We start from the raw sequence: 20,889 nt of genomic DNA, 5'->3' as shown, positions 1-20,889 counted from the left end.
CCAGGTTTGGAACAGGAGAATATGTTTTAAACAATGCTTTGAAGCAGTCTCTTGATAATGGTACGAAACACACTAAATTTCTTTCTTCTCTGGGTAGCATAAGTTGCATTCCTAAATCCTTTTAACTCAGATTTATAGAAGCAAAATGTTGAGTTTAAATTAAGTAAAATAGTTGATTGGATTTTTCCAAATTTATCTCAATCATTAGTACTGGGTAAATACTATACTTTAAGATCAGCTTAGTTTTATTTTTTCTTAGAAGAATACATACTCTGACTGAGAAAGCAAATTTGTGTGTATGCCTGTGTCAACTAAAAGAAGATGCAATATTTCCCTTCAAAATGTAACTGAGGAAAAGTTTATTTTAATCATCCGGGCAGGTTTTTATTTTAGTGATGTCAGGTTCTTGCTGATTTAAAAAGACAGAGAACGTTAAGACAACTAAAAAATTTTTTTTCTTTTGCGGTAACATTATATTATCTTCATTTTCAAGCACTGACATTACATCAACTAGCAATAGAACCATTATTTAATTCCCAGAAGTTTGTTAATTTTTTGTTTCTTCTAGCATATTATAGTAACTTGTGCAACATTAACGTGAAAGTTCCTTTATAAGTCGCACTTTTTTTCTACTCTGACAGGCATTCTTGCCATCTTCACCAGGAAGGTGGAAGGAAATCACTGGAAATCACTCCATAACACCAGACACTAAACATTCATTCCACAAATAGTTCTTGAGGGCCTCCTATGTGACAGGCAGTGTGCTAGAAGCTGGGGATACACTGGTGAATAAGACAGACCATAGTAGGCATTTGATAAAAAAAATCGTAGAATGAATGAGTGAACTAGCTTTCATTGAAACAGGCCTCTGATTCCAAGCTCTGATAATCATTTATCTGCTTTAACTTTTACAGATGATGAAACAGCGACTCAGAGAGGTTAAGTAAAGTACTCAAGGCATACAAGTAGTAAGTACTGGTAGCAGGACTTGACCCATGTCTGTCTGACCAGACAGTTCATGCTCTGTGCCCGTTAGACCATATTGCCCAACAAAATGTAAACATGATAAAGAATTGACCTGTACCTTTTTGGTTTGCTGTTGTCGTTGTTTTGGTCAGTTCTTTTTCCTGAGACTACAGTGTCTCAGACGGGCACTCCCATCCTTAGCCTTTATTTTCACTTACATTTTCACTGTAATATGTGGGTGTGGGTTGGATATTCATGTCTGTGTGAGAGGCATGGTTGATGCAGTGAATAATAACTATGAGTTTCTTTAATTCTACTTCTTGCTAGATTTTTTATAGAGTTATATACAGCTATACTAACATTTTAAAGTGCCTAATATTACAAAGTAAATTACCATGTTTTCAAAGAGAAGAAATGCATTTACAGAGATCCTGCTCGCTAAAATACTTAAATTTTTAAAAATGTTGTTGTCATTGGTGGAGGAGAAAGGGAGTACTATTTGTTCAGTTATGTTTTTAGATCAATAGTGCAGGGTTCTTCAAATTAGCTGATCCCCTTATGTAAGTCAAGGGCAGTAAATCAGTGACAGAAAAAACAGAAATTATCTGTCCTGCCCAGCAGCTCTCTGGCAAGAAGGGCAGACTTGCCAGCACTGATTGTCAAGCATTTGTTGTTGATACTTTTACAATTCAAGTCAGGCCCAGTTATAGCACACAAGGCAATTTGTGTTCATCAAATATTTATAGAACACCTATTTTGTGCTAGAGGCCAAGGATACTTTGGTCACCAAGATAGACAAAAGCCCTGTACTCATGAAGTTTTGTGTCTAGAGGGGAAGACAGAAAATAAAAACTACTTATATGTGCTGAACCTAAGACCCTGTGCTGAGCCAGGAAAGGTGAGGCTTTGGGAACAGTAACTTAGGGACCCTAACCTCCTTCCAGGGGAAAAATGACCTGAAAGGAAAAGGCTTTTCGACTTGAAACTTGTGGTTTGAATGACTGTGTGGTTTATATCAGACACCGGCCACATGATAGGTATTTGACAAATATCTGTTGAACTAGTTTGTGAACATAGAATGAGTGAATGATTGAATAAATAAAATGAAATACTGATTCTCTTTGTCTAAGAAGGCATAGGTTTTGAGAACCATATTAAATCATTGTTAGTCTCTGTATGGTTTTTTTTCTTTTTGTTTTTTGTCTTACCCTGAACCACAGTATGAGAACCACTATCCAAGGGGAAATTAATACTGAAGAGTTGGAAGCCAGCTTGGACCAGAGCTTGATGGGCAAACCTGAGACTAATGTGACAGTGACAGCCATAACTGGTTAGCATCTGCAATGGGAAAGCACATTGCAGGGAAGAAGGGTAGGGCTAGCTCTGTCTCTTATGGAAAGTCTCCTTCTATTGACTTGGTAGATATCAGTTTGCTTTTCTTACGGAAGCTGATACCACGGCAATAAGTAGAAAAATAGGACATTTTCTCCTTCAACCCAATGTCAATCACAGGAGCTAGAGAAAAGACAGAGATGCTCTTTTGCTTCTGTCACATTAGACTCAAAACCACAAAGGGTGTGACCAACACCAGTTGGAGTGCTGCTCCCTTCTCTTGGAATGACCCCTAAAATGCAGGAGTGGGGTTCCTGCAGTCCTGTTAGTATTGTGATACCCTGACCCTCTAGCCACAGGTGACTGAGTAGGGGTAGATCCCTTACCCAAGCTAGCCCTATCAGCTTCTCTCCCCCAGTTTTATGTTTGCAAAGGAAATAAGCAAAGGAAATAATTAGGTTGATTGGCCTGATGTCACATTCATGGCAGCATTCTAGAGAGAAAGCCTACCAACTTCAGCAGCAGGAGCCACCAAAACTTCCAAACTTGATCATTTGATTCTTCTGCCAAATCTGAGACACCTGATTGTCCTTTTAAATAGTACCCCCCCATTATCTTTTGGTAAGTTAATGGCAGGGGGCTACTATTTAAAAGGTAAGTAAGGGCTTCCCTGGTGGTGCAGTGGTTAAGAATCTTCCTGCCAATGCAGGGGACACGGGTTCGAGCCCTGGTCCAGGAAGATCCCACATGCCACAGAGTAACTAAGCCTGTGCACCACAACTACTGAGCCTGAGCTCTAGAGCCCGCGAGCCACAATTCCTGAAGCCTGGGCGCCTAGAGCCCATGCTCTGCAACAAGAAAAGCCAGCGCAATGAGAAGCCTGCACACTACAATGAAGAGTAGCCCCCACTCATCGCAACTAGAGAAAGCCCGCACACAGCAACAAGAGTCATGTACCACAATGCTCACTGCAGCTCTATTTACAATAGCCAGGATATGGAAGCAACCTAAGTGTCCATCAACATTTGAATGGATAAAGAAGATGTGGCACATATATACAATGGAATATTACTCAGCCATAAAAGGAAACAAAATAGAGTTATTTGTAGTGAGATGGATGGACCTAGAATCTGTCATACAGAGTGAAGTAAGTCAGAAAGAGAAAAATAAATACCTTATGCTAACACATATATATGGAATCTAAAAAAAAATGTTCTGAAGAACATAGGGGCAGGACAGGAATAAAGACGCAGACGTAGAGAATGGACTTGAGGACACAGGGAGGGGGAAGGGTAAGCTGGGATGAAGTGAGAGAGTGGCATGGACTTATATATACTAACAAATGTAAGATAGCTAGTGGGAAGCAGCCAGCACAGGGAGATCAGCTCGGTGCTTTGTGACCACCTAGAGGGGTGGGATAGGGAGGGTGGGAGGGAGATGCAGGAGGGACGAGATATGGGGATATATGTATATGTACAGCTGATTCACTTTGTTATAAAGCAGAAACTAACACACCATTATAAAGCAATTATATCCCAATAAAGATGTTAAAAAAAAACAAAACAAAACAAAAAGCAAACAAAAACAACAACAAAAAAAACAAAGACCCAACGCAGCCAAAAATAAATAAATAAAATAAATAAATTAAAAAAAAATACCTCTAAAAGGTAAGTTAATTAATGGCTGAGATAGCTTCTGGGGTTTGCTGAACTAATTCAAAGGGAAAGTTAAGATCAAATGTTTGGGAATCAAACTGAGTTTTTAAAAAAAGCATAAATCACACATTGGAAACAGAAGCTGTATTTTCACACAATGCAATAAAGCACTTAAAAGTGATTAAGTATATAGTACCAGTAGTAAAACTCTGTAGAAAATGAAAACTTTTTATTTGGAGTATTTTATAACATTCATTTAAAAAACCTTTCACTATTTAATAAAAATGTCTTGAATTAAATTAACAGTATTTTCTGTAAAATATGCCCAAGATTAGATTAATGACATAACAGACATTTATAATTTCGAGTCTTCTGATCCAAGAATAAGGTATGCATTTTCATTGATTCAAATCTTCTTCTTTATGTCCCTTAAGCTTTTTTTCACATGACTTGCATACTTTTCATTTATTGTTGTTATAAATGAGATTTTCCCCCATTATATGTTTTAACTGCATACATAAAAGCTATTGATTTTTGAAAGAGAATAGATGTCCTATATTGGTGAGTAAAAAAAAAAAATTAGCTTAACTAATGAAGGGAGATTTTCCTTAAGATTTGTACTATTGGTTTCACCCAAACAGACTTAATAATATATATTAATAAAGTATTCACCATGTGTGCTTTTGGGAACAATCCTTCTACGCTTATGAAGAGCAGCAGTGACCCCTACTGCTCAAATAAGGCAGCTCTAGGTGTCAGCCAGGACAGGGATTTTTTTTTTTTTTTTTTTTTTTTTTTTTATTGGAGTATAGTTGATTCACAATGTTGTGTTAGTTTCAGGTGTACAACAAAGTGAATCTGTTATAAATATACATATAACCACTCTTTTTAAGATTCTTTTTCCATATAGGCCATTACAGAGTATTGAGTAGAGTTCCCTGTACTATACAGTAGGTCCTTATTAGTTATCTATTTTATATATAGTAGTGTGTATATGTCTATCCCAATCTTCCAATTTATCCCTCCCCCTTCCCTGGTAACCATAAGTTTATTTTCTACATCTGTAACTCTATTTCTGTTTTGTAGATAAGTTCATTTGTATCCTTTTTTTTCAGATTTCATATATAAGCGATATCATACGATATTTGTCTTTCTCTGTCTGACTTACTTCACTCAGTATGACAATCCATGTTCCTGCAAATGGCATTATTTTTTTATGGCTGAGTAATATTCCACTGTATATATGTACCACATCTTTATCTATGTTGCCATAGATATATTAGAACGTTGCTTACCTTTCTATAATTTTATTGCCCTTTGCTGGTCATGTTCTTTTGTATAGTTATTTCTATCTATAGGTAAGGTATACTCTGATTTATTTTCCCAAGTACATATTTTATAATTATGGCATTTTCTTGCAAGGCCTACCGTCAGTGGCCACTGCTATAGAAAATCAGTTCTTAAGGCCAAACTTACACTCAAATTCAGAGATGACTGTATTTTCATATAGAAGGATGGCCTTAATTTTTGTAATGAATTAAAAATTAATTCCTAAATGAGATGATCAATTCACATTGTTATACTTTTGATAGATTTTTCTCCCTCTCAAAGTATACACAACATGCTCTGTGACAAGATCTGTGGAAACTGACTATGGTTAAAGGACAAGCAGAGCCAGTAAAATACTTGTCTATTCAAGTTTGCAAATGTCCAGTTCCATCAATTTTCCTTCTTATGTGGAAAAATAGGCACGACTGATCACAAACTGCAGATTTTACCTGGGTATAAAACAAAATGCCAATCCTTTGGCACCAGTCTGTATACACACAAAAATGGCTAAAGTCTTCAGTTGTGTTTTTCTTCCACCAGCTTTGACAAACTGTACCCTGGCATTGTTGAAGCCACATTCATTATCAGAAAACGAGGAAATGGCCAAGAGTTATGCCATTGTTGGGATATTGAAAAAAAAAAAAAAAAAAACTCTGCTGGAGGAAGATAAATTTGAGATTTTGCCATATGCTGTTAAAGCCAAAATCTTTTGCAAAATTTCTCAAATTGAAGCCATTCCGCAATATTCACTCAACAAGCGTTTAATGAACAGTGTAAGTGGAATTGTTTTTAGGCACCAAGACTACAAAGACTTCTAAATGCTTCCAGCCAAACTGAGCCAAGGAGCGGAATCAGGCGACAAAAATCACGGAGGCGACCCCCGAAGAAGGCAAGGAGGGGTAAGAGCCTTCGCGCTCTCTCCGGACCTTCCCTAGAACTGACTGCTCAGGTTGTCTGAAAAAAAAAGCATTAAGATTCCAGAGAACAGAGTGAAAACAACCACAGCCCTAAACCAAAATATTTAAGGCTGAGAGTAAGGCAGAAAACGATATTATCTCAAGATTTCTGCAGAAGCGAGTAAAACCTTAACTCCCGCGATTCCGGTAGCTTCCGCTCCGCAGTCCCGAAGCTCCGCCCCACAGGCGGCCCCCGAGGAGAAAGGCCCGCCCTTTGGCCCCAGACTGCCTGCGGGCCACTAGCGCGCGTGCGCAGAGTCTTACGTCACATCCGGCGCCAGGACGCCCGATTCCGGAAGGGGCTGAGTAGTTGTGGCGGCCGTTTCCGTCCTGTTGATTAGTGTTTCTTCCTTGCCGGAGCGACTGGGTAGACCGCGGCGTCATGGTCGAGGTAAAGTGACACTTGGGTGCCCAGGGGCCATCTGTTCTGGATTATTTTTCTTTGGCGGCGGGCGTGTGGGATCGAGGGTGCTGGGAGTCAGGGGAGAGTAGTGGCTGCGAGGGGAGGCTGTTTGGCCGAGGCCGGGTAGTCTTTTAAGGTTTTTAGGGAGGCAGAGAAGCCGGATGAGAGCACAAGTTGGAGGTTCCGTCTGGGCGGGAAGCCTGAGATAATTCCTCCGGTTTTCATTTGGCCCTTGGGCACTTGAGCTGGGCACTGTCCCCTGAGGCGGGGCTTCTGTCGATGTTCGACCAGTGGTACTCGCTGCCTGCTGGGTCGAGTCGGTGATTCTGTGTCTTAAAAAACTGGCGGTCTTCACTTTTTGTCTTACTAAAGCTCTTCCCCGGGAAAACCTGCCATTCTTGAATTTTTGCATTTTCCGTTAGCTTGAACAACTATTAGCAAGCCTTGTTCGTTTTATCTCAGAATTCTTGACTTGTCCAGGCCCACTGCCATCACCTGAATTCAGACCACATCATCTTCCACCAACGCTGATGCATTAACTCTTAGGTGGTCTCCTTGCTTCTGTTTCTGTCACCCCTCCCCCACCCCCAGTAAATTGATCAGTTTAAAACGTAGGATGTTCGAGCTTTTCTTGCTTAAGACCCTTTAGTGGCTCTGTGTATCTAGAGCAAAAATGCAGACCGTTGCAATGGTATAAAAAAAACCTTATCTGGACCTTGTCTATCCTTACAACCTCATCTTGCATCATCAATCCACCCTCTCACTGAACATACACAGCTGTACTGCAGGTTCTGGCATTATTTCGGTTACCGAACGCCTTTGTATTTACATGGCCTTTTCTCTCTGCCTGGATTGTTCTTACCTCTATTTTGTGCAAGGCTAACTCCCTCTCTGCTTAGCTGCCACCTCAGAGAGATCTTTCATTACCACCCTAAGGTCTTCCTCTGTCCTCTGTCTCAGCCCCCTGCTTGTTTCCTTCATAGCACTTATTAAAATGTGGAGTTAACTTTGTTTATTTTTATTTGCCTGTTTCCTCTTGAGCACAGGGACCGTGGCTGCCTTTCATCATTCTGTTGTTAGTTTCTGGCACAATACCTGCCACTCAATTAGTAGGAGTTCAGTAAATATTTATTGAGTAAATGGCTAATCTCAGGCATCACTCAGCTGGTATACCTGGGACTCTGGCCCAAGAGGAGCTTCTTCCTCTTCTCTGAACTTGACTCTTATAGCTTGCTACAGATAGCTGTGGTGAGTGGTACAAAGCTTTTTACATATTTAAACATGTAAAGTGTATAACTAATTTGACTTTAATTTAGGTGATGGTATATATAATTTGTAGCTAGACATGTAATTATACTCTTTTATTCTAGGAGGTACAGAAACATTCTGTGCACACACTTGTGTTCAGGTCATTGAAGAGAACCCATGACATGTTTGTGGCTGATAATGGAAAACCTGTGCCTTTGGATGAAGAGAGGTAGGGATAGTTCCTTTTCAATTGCTAGAATATTTCAACTTATAATATTGGGGGAAGAGAGCAGGGAGAGGGGAAGCTTTAAAGATTAGTGAGTAATACTAACTCATAGGATATCTATTCAGTAATGAGTGGTGTTTGGGCATAATTTAAGCTGATTTAACTTTTTTTTTTTTGGCCTTATCTTTTACAGTAAAAGTCCCATTAATTAATTGCATTTTACAAATACCCAGTAATTAGGAGAGTCCCTTTTAGGCGTTATATTTTATAATCAATCACTTTGTATGTGCTTTCAGCTTCCTGCTGCTCTCAGAGCCTTGCTGAGCTGAAATTGTACCTGGCCAGTACCTCTACTCCCATCTTTTCTCGTTAGTATGATGAAGATTTTTGAGTGGTGGCATATTTTTGGTTCTACATCTCCAGCTCCAGTCTGGGATTGCATTATGTGCAGTGTTCCTTCTTTGTCCTTTACCCTTCTTTTAAAATCTACCTAATTCCTCAAACAAGCATTTATATTTAATTTACCAAGTGGACTATCCTTAAAAGTAGCATAATAAGTACATTTGTTTCTAAAATGCTGAATTAAGTACTTGGATTAGTTTGAACTAATCTTTCTAGGTATATCCAGGAAAGGTTACTATAGAAGCTTTTACTGTATTTTTATATTTAGACATTTGAAGGAAAGTATGCTGACTGAGGTTTTTTAAAAGATATATTAGTTTCTATATATTTTAAAATCAGACCTTTGATAAATCGACATGAAAGTTTTTATATAATTGGTTAACAAACTAAACTATTACTTGACTTAATGGATGCTATGTGGTAGATTGTGAACAAAAGTGTGGAAATGCACTTGGAAATTTTTAAAAATATTGTTTAACTTTAAAATCTTAATAGTAACTTTTTCTACATGATTAGGCAAACTTAAGCTACTTAAAAACTTGTTTCCTGGCTATCTGTGAATATATTTACATTGGTGAATATATTTAAAGTACTCAAAGATACATTTTTATGTTTATAATTTTTAAATAGTCACAAACGAAAAATGGCAATCAAGCTGCGTAATGAGTATGGTCCTGTGTTGCATATGCCTACTTCAAAAGAAAATCTTAAAGAGAAAGGCCCTCAGAATGCATCAGATTCATATGGACACAAACAATATCCTGCCAATCAAGGTGCGTATGGCATTGTCAGAAATGTCAGGATTTATATGTGAATTTTAAAAATAGAAAAATGAAATGTCTTATTAGTGCTTCTTCTAGAAGGACTTATTAGAACCATACCCTATTTAACAGCTTGATTTCCTCATTGGAGTAGTGAGGGAGATTATTGGTTGGTGGATTTTTCCCTTATAGGAAATTAAAACAGTGGTATAGTGATGGCAGAAATTCTTAGGGTATGGAGATAGTCATAGTGGAGACTAAAGGAAAAATTCCTAACCTGTGGGGAATTTTTCTTTCATCTATCTGTTTTGGCTATAAATCAGAAAGATGATATTAAGTACTAAAATTGTAGTGAATAAAGATAATCCAAGATTCCATAGGAAAACCGTTGTTTGGAAGATAAACCTGAGTGGATTATTACTTGATAAGATGACCTCTCTACACACCATTGCTATGTAGCAAATGTACAAGCTTTCTTGACATCACATCAGCAAATGATCAAGGAACTACCTGTGTACATGGTCTTCAGAAGGCAAAGCAAAAATGATCAACTTACCTTATTTCTGAGGCTTGGGCTTAGTTGGGAAAACTGAGGTATCCAGTTGATAATTTAATATTATCTAATTCATTAAAAGACGTGATACTTGTATATAAGATAATTTTGCCACAGGTGAATTTTCTCTTTCTCTCTCTCTCTTTTTTTAATAGGACAAGAAGTTGAATATTTGGTGACAGGTACACATCCGTATCCACCAGGACCTGGTAAGTAGCTGTTATATTTGAAAATGTCTTATTGTCACTTATATTTCCATTACTGATCCAATAATATGATTCCCATTGCCTGTAAAATATAAGGTAAGCTCAATAACCAGGCATCTAGGCATAGCTTTTTAGATGATAACTAAGTTTCACATGCATTCATTCAGCAAACGTTCTTAAGCACCTATTTTTTTTCAGGCACTGTGCTAAGAATTCAAAGACAATAAGACTGCTCCAGGCTAAGACAAGCTTATTACTTGGAAGTTTAGTCAGACACATAAATATCACTAAGCTTATAAAAGTGTTAGAAGTGTTAGTATAGAAGCAGGTATGATAGAAACATATCCTGGGTGTGTTGTATGTGAAGAGGAATTAGCACACAAATGGAGTGGCCAGTATAACAGGGTGGAGGACAAAAAGCTTAGAATATTCAGGTTCTAGTAATTTTAGAGGACGAAATTCACCATATTCAAAGTGTAGATGAATTGGTGCTTCTTGTTGTAGGCATTTACATTTACCCTTCGACACATTCTGTTAGTGTTTGGGGAACTGCTTAATTTTTATATTTGAAGGTAATATCCCAAGATAATAGAAATTTAACTTTACTGTCTTCGGCTATGTTAATATTAAGCTGTTTTGATTAAATATATGAGATGAATTTGAGATATGTGTTGTTGGGCAATATTTATTGTAAAAGAATTAGAAACAAAAGACCTACAAAATGTAATAAAAATTTTTGTAATATCACCACCTGGAGATAATCACCATTACCTTTTTGTTATGTATTCCTCCACTATTTTACTGTAAATGCATGTAAATGGAAGCAAAGATAGATACTAAAAGGAGTTGATTTTTTTTATTTCAACAGGGGTTGCTTTGACAGCGGACACTAAGATCCAAAGAATGCCAAGTGAATCAGCTGCACAGTCCTTAGCTGTGGCATTACCTACTTCTCAAGCCAGGTAGGAGATATTATGCTTCTAAATAACAAAGATTTTGAAAGCATAGTTTACTGTTCACATTTTTTCTCATTTTTAAATTTGTTTCTTTGTGGTTACGTATTATATGACATTTTCCTTTACCAGTGCTTACAAAAACTTAAAATATAGTCAGGCTGCAGAACACGTGACTGGAGACATTAATTACTTAGAATATGGTGTTTCTTTTGCCTCAGGGTCGATGCAAACCGTAGTGCACCTGCTGGAGGTGAATACCGACACCCTGGGGCTTCTGACCGGCCACAGCCTGCAGGGGCGGTAAGTTTGTCTGTGTCAAATCACATCACACTGTGGGTTTCTAACTTTAACATGTTGCCTATTTCCCTTTATTCCAAGATTCTTACCTTAAATATTAAATAAATGAACATTTTCCTTGGACTTGTTCAAGTAAGTAGCAGCCTGAGCTAGTTGCTAATATTTCATAGCCCTAAAATTTAAGTTGCTAGTGAATTGACAAAATAAAGTTCTGTTAATTCTGTGTCTGCTTGCACGTTGGACATAACATTTATTTTGTTGAAGATAATGTGATGTTGCTCTTTATTACCCACTATTAAAAATGCAAGCACGGTTATTCTGAAGCTTGTATTAGTACGTGTTAGATACGAAAGTGTTTTTTTATTAAACTCTCAGTTGCTTTGTACGGTTAGAGTTGAGTGCTATTAGTATTGTAATATTCACAGGCTATACAACTAATATCTTATAAATGAGCATTTAGAAATATTTGTTTGTAAGTAAACGGCAGCTACTGTTTTATTGGTGAAAGTAGTTATAGAAAGAATAACTGAAAATATGCAGTTTGCTTTATTATGCTGTTACTTGAAGTAAGTGCAGTCTTTACTTCCTCAGTTTATTATGCAGTTGCTTTGTGAAGTGAATGAATTTGTAGTCTTCCTACCAGGGTCTTTAGCCTCCATTTACAACATCTGCCCAGGCTTTCTGCGTCCTTACGATATAACATAAGCTTCTTGAGGGCAGTAACTTTACAGGCTTCAGTGTTTTTTGGATGGATGGATGGGTGGATGCTAGCAGTAGATGGTTATATCAGCTAGTATACCCTTTAAGACAGTATTGAAATACTTTTGTGGGAGATAAATAGAAGGAACTTTCAGTCTCTCCTTTGTAGTATGAAATCAATAATGTTAAAATATGACAAAAGCAACGGCATTAGTGCACATATATTTACTTAAATAATAATGGGAGCTTACATTTAGCATTTACTACTCTGTTACAGTCTTCATAATAACTGTATGAGGTAGTTGCTGTTATTTCCATTTTACTAATGAGGCACAGAGGTTACATAATTTATACCCAAGGTCATTAGGTAGTAATGGACAGAGTTGGGTTTTGAACCCTTGCACAGTGATATGTGCTCTCAATGTTAAGGTTCTGCCTCTCTGAGATTTTTTAATTGTTTTTTAAAGTTAAAGTTAACATATGGAAAATACAGTTCTGATGGGAAGTCTTAGACTCATTTTCTAAGTATGCAGATATTTTTCAGATATCTTTTTTTCTTTACTTAAGGAAAAAAACTTTCCGCCTTTGACTTTACATTTTTGAATTGATAACATGAAACCTTAGGTAAGATATCGTTAATAATAATCTAATCTATTCTATATCTAGGTTGTTATGGACGGCAGCAATGCCAAGAACTCCGCACTGATGGCTAAAAAAGCCCCTACAATGCCAAAACCTCAGTGGCACCCACCGTGGAAACTCTACAGAGTGAGTGAATCTGTATATTATTCCACTACGTGAAACATGATCACTGCTTTCCAGTTAAACAAGAGCCGAGGAATGGAATAAGAAGGAAACAGAGTGAATATGAGAGCTGGTAGAGTGATCTGAGGTGGGGTGGAGTGAGGGGCTTAGACAGTATCCTAAAAGATACCTTGGGAAGGAGACTTCATTAAATGGAAGCTATACTTGTATTTTGTATAAAATACAGTATAAAATATTGATAGAAGGCTACTAAATGGAAAGCAGACAGAATAAATTTAGGAAAGTGTTTGAGGTGTTCTATGTGAGGTCCAAGGAGAAAATCCATACATCAGGACATTTCTATGGCCCTACCAATTATCTTTTTAATTATAGTAAATTGAAATGATTCAAAATGTACCAAATCTAAAATAAAATGTAAATAGTAGGAAACGTACAGCTAGACAAATTATCATACCTTAGGATAGACTTTCTTTTGGTTTATAGATCTAATAAATCTTAATAGATATATAAATTTGGGTAACCACTACCACAATCTGGATAATAGAAGTTCCATTTTTTCAAAAACACCCCTGTGCTGTTTTCTTACAATCATACGCTTTCTCACCCCTGCCAACCATTCATCTTTTTTCGATCACTGTAGTTGTGCTTTTCAATTGTACCATATTTAACATAAGTGTGATGAGTTGAAATTGAATAAACTTTAGCTTCTGTGTAGTGAGCCTGCTCATTCTGCCTTTTTAAATGCAGGTGATCAGTGGGCATCTTGGCTGGGTTCGATGTATTGCTGTGGAACCTGGAAACCAGTGGTTTGTTACTGGATCTGCTGACAGAACTATAAAGGTAATAAGGAAGCAAGAAAAAAGTAAACATGATTTTGTGTTTGCCATGTAATTTTAATGTTTTATTTCCTCTGGTGGGAATTGCTGTTCCAGTTCTCTGATTTCTTAGACCTGAGTGTGGAGTAAAATGTATTATCTATACCAGTTAAAAGCCCCGAATAGGGCTTCCCTGGTGGTGCATTGGTTAAGAATCCTCCTGCCAATGCAGGGGACATGGGTTTGAGCCCTGGTCCGGTAAGATCCCATGTGCTGCGGAGCAACTAAGTCCGTGTGCCACAACTACTGAGCCTGCGCTCTAGAGCCTGCAATCCACAACTACTGAAGCCCATGTGCCTAGAGCCCATGCTCTGCAATAAGAGAAGCCACCACAATGAGAAGCCTGCGCACTGCAACGAAGAGTAGCCCCTGCTCACTGCAACTAGAGAAAGCTGGCGTGCAGCAATGAAGACTCAATGCAGCCAAAAATAAATAAAATAAATAAATTAAAAAAAAATAAAAGTCCCAAATAAATATCTGTTTGAAAAGTGGTATTTAAGCAACAGGTTTTTTCCAAACAGTACATGCTGACTATTTACAACTAATTCCTTCATATTTTTTTCTCCTTCTGGTTACAAAATTAAAGCATGCTTATGTATAAAAAATGTGGAAAATGTAAAGGAGTATAAAAGAATACAGACCCAGGGCTTCCGTGGTGGCACAGTGGTTAAGAGTCCGCTTGCCATTGCAGGGGCCCTGGGTTCGAGCCCTGGTCCGGGAAGATCCCACATGCCGCGGAGCAGCTAAGCCCCCGCGCTTCAACAAAGAGTAGCCCCCACTCTCTGCAACTAGAGAAAGCCTGCGTGCAGCAATGAAGACCCAATGCAGCCAAAAATAAATAAATTAAATAAATAAATAAAAAAAAGAAAAAGAATATAGACCCATACATAATACTACCACTGTCAGATATTTGAATTTTCTTTTTAACATTTATTGCTGTGTATGTGTATCTGCATTTTCTTCTGAGTTTTTTTCCTGTGTATATAAATGTGTATCTTTAAAAAATCATGTTTGATAATGTACTTTTGTTCCCAGCTTTTTTTCAGTTAATATTGTGTCAAAGGCATATTCTTGTCAAAAACTGAACATCTTTGTTTTTAATTTATTTTAAGTATAGTTGATTTACAATATGTTAATTGCTGCTGTACAGCAAAGTGATTCAGTTATGCATATATATACATTCTTTTTCATATTCTTTTCCATTATGGTTTATCACAGGTTATTGAATATAGTTCCCTGTGCTATACAGTAGGACCTTGTTACATATTCATTCTATATATTATGGTTTGCATCTGCTGATCCCAAACTCCCAATCCATTACTCTCCTGAACATTTTTTTAAATGGTTCCATAGTATTATATCATTTAGATATTCTATAATCTATTTTCCTTTTGTTAGGCATTAAAGTTTTTTAGTTTCCTGATTTTTCACTAACATAAGTAATGCTGTAATTAATATGTGCCTAAAGCTTTTTCTGTATTTTAAAGTGTTTTGTTATGATAGTTTCCCAGAAAAAAGTATTAAAGGTCAGACATTCTTGAAGTTGACACCCAAAGTTAAAAATTTTTTTCCAAAATGGATGAATTGATACTTGCAGCATGCGAGAGGATCCTTTTCAACACATTGCTTGTGCTTTTTAAAAAATATCTACTCTTGTGATAAGCAGAAGTGAATATCTAATCTTTCAAAAACTGTATATAAAATTTATAGTTGAAGTTTTTGATACCTTTATTTGCTACTTTTAGGTTTTTTTTTTTTTTAAGTTGATGCCATCCTTGACTAATTTAATACCTCAGTATTCATACTTTTACTATCAATGATATCCTTTATATATTAAGAATATTAACTTTTTGTCATCTATGCAAACATTTTCCCAGTTTGATCATGCCCTTTAATTCTCTTTTCCCAGATTTTATTTTTGGTGGTGGGGTCATTTTGCAAACTTTTATATTTTTATGTGTTTTTATCTTTCACTTTTTAAAGACAATTTTAACATCAAGATTCTAAAAATTTGCTTTGGAATAATAAACAAGAAGAAAAATTAAATATTTTTTGATTGCAGATCTGGGACTTGGCTAGTGGCAAGTTAAAACTGTCATTAACTGGGCACATCAGTACAGTGCGTGGTGTGATAGTGAGCACGAGAAGCCCGTACCTGTTCTCCTGTGGAGAAGACAAACAAGTCAAATGCTGGGATCTTGAGTATAATAAGGTAAGCGTGGAGTTAAGGATTGGAGACATTATGAGCCCCTGTTTATCTTCCTAATTGTAGAAATTTTAACTTTCTTTCTTTATTTTTTAGGTTATAAGGCACTATCATGGACATCTGAGTGCAGTGTATGGTTTAGATCTGCACCCAACAATCGACGTGCTGGTGACGTGTAGCCGAGACTCAACTGCACGGGTAAATGGAATAGAGCTGATCTGTACATATATTGCATCTTACAGTATGCTTATTTGGTCCTAAAGTCATGTATTTTTTGATAGAGAATTTAAAGATAGTTGCCTTGACCCATCAATACCCTACCTAGTCTTCATCTTCTGAGTTCTGTGGCCCCACTATGTCTATAATTGGGAGGCCCCGCCCCTGACATGTGACCTCTCACATGCCAGTGTATCACCACAGCTGTGGTCCATTAGCTGTTTCATTCAGTAGCCCCATTATATCCATCCTAGTCAGTAGGTCCCCTGATCTTTTAGCTTTTTTCCCCATTGGCTGCCTCCTGTCTACATTCCCCAGCCAACTTACAGGTGATTATTTCATTTACTCACTTTCTTCATTATATTCAAGGCAGGCACACAAAGTTGTCGAGTAGATTCCCAGGCTTGTATTGATCTAGTTACCTGCCTGAGATATGAATACCTGTTCTCTTTGATAGTATGTCTGTTGTGTTTTGATAGATTTGGGATGTGAGAACTAAAGCCAGTGTACACACGTTATCTGGACATACTAATGCGGTGGCTACAGTGAGGTGTCAAGCTGCAGAACCACAAATTATTACTGGTACGATCGATACTTTTCAAGTTTACAGTATAGTCATATCAGAGTGCATTATGATTATATACTTTTCATATTTACTATGACTCTTGCTTTGTGTTGTATATACAGTGTTTCTGTGTGCACTTGAAATTTTTTGTGGTAACATTTCATCCCATTGTTTTTATCTCATACTTTTTACATATCATAGAATCTTTGTATCAGGTAATGTCTGACTAGAAATTAGTGCTATTAGATACAACTAAGCATTGTTTTATAGTATCAAAATTACCAGTCTAGGAAATTAAAGTTAGAAGACAAAATACTCTCAGACTTTCAGAGCTGGGTTGAATCTTGTTTTACTTAAAATATGGTTAATAACATTGTATCTTCAAGACTAGAAAATAATTCCTTCCCGTGTATTTTATTAACTAAATGATTATTAGAGTTTTTTCCTTCCTCTCCACTAGGGGATGACATCATGTATTTGTTTTATTTGTTATTCACATTTGTTCTAGTTATTCAGATGACAGTGCAACAAGCGTTTATTACATTTTTATAAGAATAAAACTTAAAATCAACCAAATATTTTGGAACTATAGAAAACAATTAGCCAAGGGTTAATTTGACTTTTATTTCATATATATATGTCTGTGGAGGAATGCTTCCAATTTTATTATATTTAACTTTCACATTCTTTTTTTCTGATCTGTGTGTATCTTGGGGATGTGTGTGTATTTTCCTTACAGGAAGCCATGACACTACAATACGATTATGGGATTTGGTGGCTGGAAAAACAAGAGTCACATTAACAAATCACAAAAAATCAGTCAGGGCTGTGGTTTTACATCCAAGACAGTAAGTGTATTTTCCTAAGTAGCTTCTCTTCTTTCTTCAGTTCTTAGTATAATACAGAAATATCAACATGAATACTACTTTGGTAGTCATTTAGCCACTGTCATTTTTGCACCTGTGCCACATATGAACATGCATTTCTCTTATTTTCCTTGTGTAGTATTTTGCTTCATGGCCTCTATAAAACAAGGAAAGCTTTCTACATGGTGAAAATGATGTCAAATGAGATAATACGAATAAATCATGGTTAAAAGTTGCATGTCATAATTGAAGCTAATAGTAGCTATATTTAATGTTTTGGACATAAATATTATTAGACACTGAGCTATACATAGAATAGTTAATTCTTAAGGAGGAAGTTAATATAATAGGAAAAAATAGTAGTAATCATGAATGTTATAGTTAGAGTATCCCGAGAGATGGAGCATAATATCACAACCTGTTGTCTATGAAACTATATCACCTGGCACTTTCCTGGTCACAGTCATATCTTGTCTCTCCTCCTCTCTTTCCCACTCTGCCTTAGCTTTATTTTCACTCTTGTCCTTCCTCCCTTTCGCTGTCTTCCTCATTCCCTTTATTCCTCCTCCTCCCTTTCTCTCTTCCTCTTGCCTCTGTTTCTTTCGTTTTCTCCCTTTCTTCTTGTTCTCTCTCTCCTCTCTCTCTCTGGCTTTCTTTCTTGCTTTCTTGAAAATAGTTACATCACCCCTTGCCCTTTATGTGAGTTTAGGGTTTTGTATGTTTATTGCTTTAGCTCAGTGTAGAGCATCAGGGAAATGAGAGGAAAGTAAAACTTCAACCTAGGACTTAACGTACATTTAAAATAATTTAAAAATCTGATTTAACTTGGAACAAATATCTTGATACTCTTATCTCTTGGTATGACGATAATATTTTGCTAAAACTGCATAGATCCTGACCACACATGCAAAATACAACCATAATCAGATTTTTAAAAATCCACCATTGTATTTAACTTGGTTTACTTTATCATTAATTCTTTATCTTATTTCAGTTACACATTTGCCTCTGGTTCTCCAGATAACATAAAACAGTGGAAATTCCCCGATGGAAGTTTCATTCAAAATCTTTCTGGTCACAATGCTATTATTAATACACTGACAGTAAATTCTGATGGAGTGCTTGTATCTGGAGGTAAAATGAGATTTTTATGATAAATATGTTTTAGTCTGTCTTTTTTTTCTTTTAGTGAGTAAAATTTCTAAGTCATCACACCTAAGTATTATAGCAGAACTTGCCTGTTTTAACGTGTGTTTGAATGTTCACGTGTGTTCATGCATATTCATAATGCACGTAGCATATTTAATAGTTTAGCTCTCTTTTAAGTTCCCACATTGATAAATCTAAGTTAGGGGTTTATGCCAGAAATCGCCTAAAGTTTGGTTGTGTGTTCTGGAGTTAAATGTTGTTTTGTTGTGCTTTTTGAGATCTATAATAAATGCTGAATTAAGTACAAATGAAAGTAGACAAACTGATATTAAGAGGAGCTTAAGTACCTGCATCTTATATATCTTTGTAGTAGTGACTGCAGTTACTACTGTGGTGCTTAATAAACATTTGTCAAGCTGAATTGTTGAGAGGAGACCAGGTTTAACTATATCTTTCCCTTTAAGCTGACAATGGCACTATGCATCTTTGGGACTGGAGAACTGGCTACAATTTCCAGAGAGTTCATGCAGCAGTGCAGCCTGGGTCTTTGGACAGTGAGTCAGGAATATTTGCTTGTGCTTTTGATCAGTCTGAAAGTCGGTTATTAACAGCTGAAGCTGATAAAACCATTAAAGTGTACAGAGAGGATGATACAGCGGTAAGTTCTCTGTTTCATATACATTGTAAAGTATAATAAAATAAATCAGCCGTGCCAATTTTGCAAGCGTTTTCTCATTTTAAAGTTACTGAAATTATCAGAAGGGAAAGTAATCTTCATAATATTAAAGTATTTGTCATCTTGAATAGTGTCTGCTCATAGATTTCTTTATTGGTTTCATTGATGACAGCAAATCCATAGTTTTGATTTTATCTCAACGTTCCTTATTAGAGTTATTGGGAAAATCTTACACTAAGAATCACAGCAAATAAGTTGATTACTATGCAAATTAATTCTAGAATCATAAGCTTTGGTGTTATTAGAATGTCTAAATAACAATTTTATTTAAAATGAAAAACCATAAACTGAATTTGTAGCGAATGCATTCATCCTTTATTAGATTCAGATAATGCCAAAAGTTTGTCACTTATCTTAAAATTGTTAAAGAACTGCTAAATATATAATGCCAAGTAATATAATTTTGAATAAGTGCCTTATTTTTGTTAGAAAGGAGCCTATTAAATATGAAGCAGACCAGAAATACTTTGTTTTAACTTACTCACTTTTCTATTTTTAGACAGAAGAAACTCATCCAGTCAGCTGGAAGCCAGAAATTATCAAGAGAAAAAGATTTTAATGTGGCATTGTCTTCATGGTGGTTCCAGTTTTGTTTTTTGTTTCTTTTTTAGCTTGGTGTTGATGAGAATATCCAGTCACTTGTGCTCTGGCTAGGAATATAAAGCAAAAACTCACATGCTTGAATCATTGCTTTTTCATATTTTACAATGAAGAGGACCCTCTCCCCATGTTTTTATTTCTAAAATAAACAGTTTGAGATCCTAGGAGGTAAGATGCAGATATCAAGCATATGTGGGTTTGTTGAACATAACTATCCTAAAGATAGAATTAAAACACACTTTTTTTTTTTTTTAACTTACAGAACTGCTTACTGTAGTAGGACATGTTTTGAGGGGAGCAGTCTTTCTTTTTAATCCTTTAAAAACTGGTATCTGTGACTGATAATTTGGGATTAAAGGATTTGAAGCGTTAACTTCTGTATGTTTATTCCACAAACAGTTTTTGAGTGCATGTTCTGTAAAGTTCTGCACTAGATACTGTTCAGGAAGTAGACAGGTGAGATGTGTCTGTCTTTTAAGACAGGGGTCCCCAACCCCTGGGCCACGAACCGGTACCGGTCCATGGCCTGTTAGGGACCAGGCCGCACAGCAGGAGGTGAGCGGCGGGCAAGTGAGTGAAGCTTCATGTGTATTTACAGCCACTCCCTGTCACTAGCGTTACCGCCTGAGCTCCACCTCCTGTCAGATCAGCGGCGGCATTAGATTCTCATAGGAGCGCGAACTCTACCGTGAACTGCACATACAAGGGATCTAGGTCGCACGCTATGAGAATCTAATGCCTGATGATCTGAGGTGGAGCTGAGGCGGTGATGCTAGAGCTGGGGAGCGGCTGCAGATACAGATTATCGTTAGCGGAGAGGTTTGACTGCACAGAGACCATAATAAATCAATTGCTTGCAGACTCATATCAAGACCCTATCAGTGAGTGGCAAGTGAAAACAGGATCAGGGTTCCCACTGATT

The 20,889-nt window shown here is 36.8% G+C and overlaps 1 protein-coding gene across 2 annotated transcripts; it reads left to right on the top strand.

The window, feature by feature from the left end:
• The first annotated feature begins 6,510 nt into the window (after window positions 1-6,510).
• Window positions 6,511-20,340, top strand: PLRG1 (pleiotropic regulator 1). 2 transcript variants are annotated; one of them, XM_057547294.1, is made up of 16 exons: window positions 6,540-6,629; window positions 8,012-8,118; window positions 8,412-8,483; window positions 9,148-9,290; window positions 9,987-10,040; window positions 10,906-10,999; window positions 11,212-11,293; window positions 12,656-12,757; window positions 13,502-13,594; window positions 15,692-15,841; window positions 15,932-16,033; window positions 16,531-16,633; window positions 17,356-17,464; window positions 18,477-18,616; window positions 19,096-19,289; window positions 19,867-20,340. In XM_057547294.1, the coding sequence occupies exons 4-16, from the start codon at window positions 9,161-9,163 to the stop codon at window positions 19,924-19,926; spliced, it is 1,413 nt and encodes a 470-aa protein (XP_057403277.1). In that variant the 5' UTR covers window positions 6,540-6,629; window positions 8,012-8,118; window positions 8,412-8,483; window positions 9,148-9,160; the 3' UTR covers window positions 19,927-20,340. The 2 variants fall into 2 exon arrangements, with proteins under 2 accessions (XP_007176761.2, XP_057403277.1); XM_007176699.2 differs by lacking the exon at window positions 8,412-8,483 and having other exon boundaries at window positions 6,511-6,629.
• Window positions 20,341-20,889: the final 549 nt, after the last annotated feature.

Source organism: Balaenoptera acutorostrata, chromosome 5 (genome assembly GCF_949987535.1).
Source record: "Balaenoptera acutorostrata chromosome 5, mBalAcu1.1, whole genome shotgun sequence".
Lineage (NCBI taxonomy): Eukaryota > Metazoa > Chordata > Mammalia > Artiodactyla > Balaenopteridae > Balaenoptera > Balaenoptera acutorostrata.
This window is presented reverse-complemented; position numbering and strand designations above follow the sequence as displayed.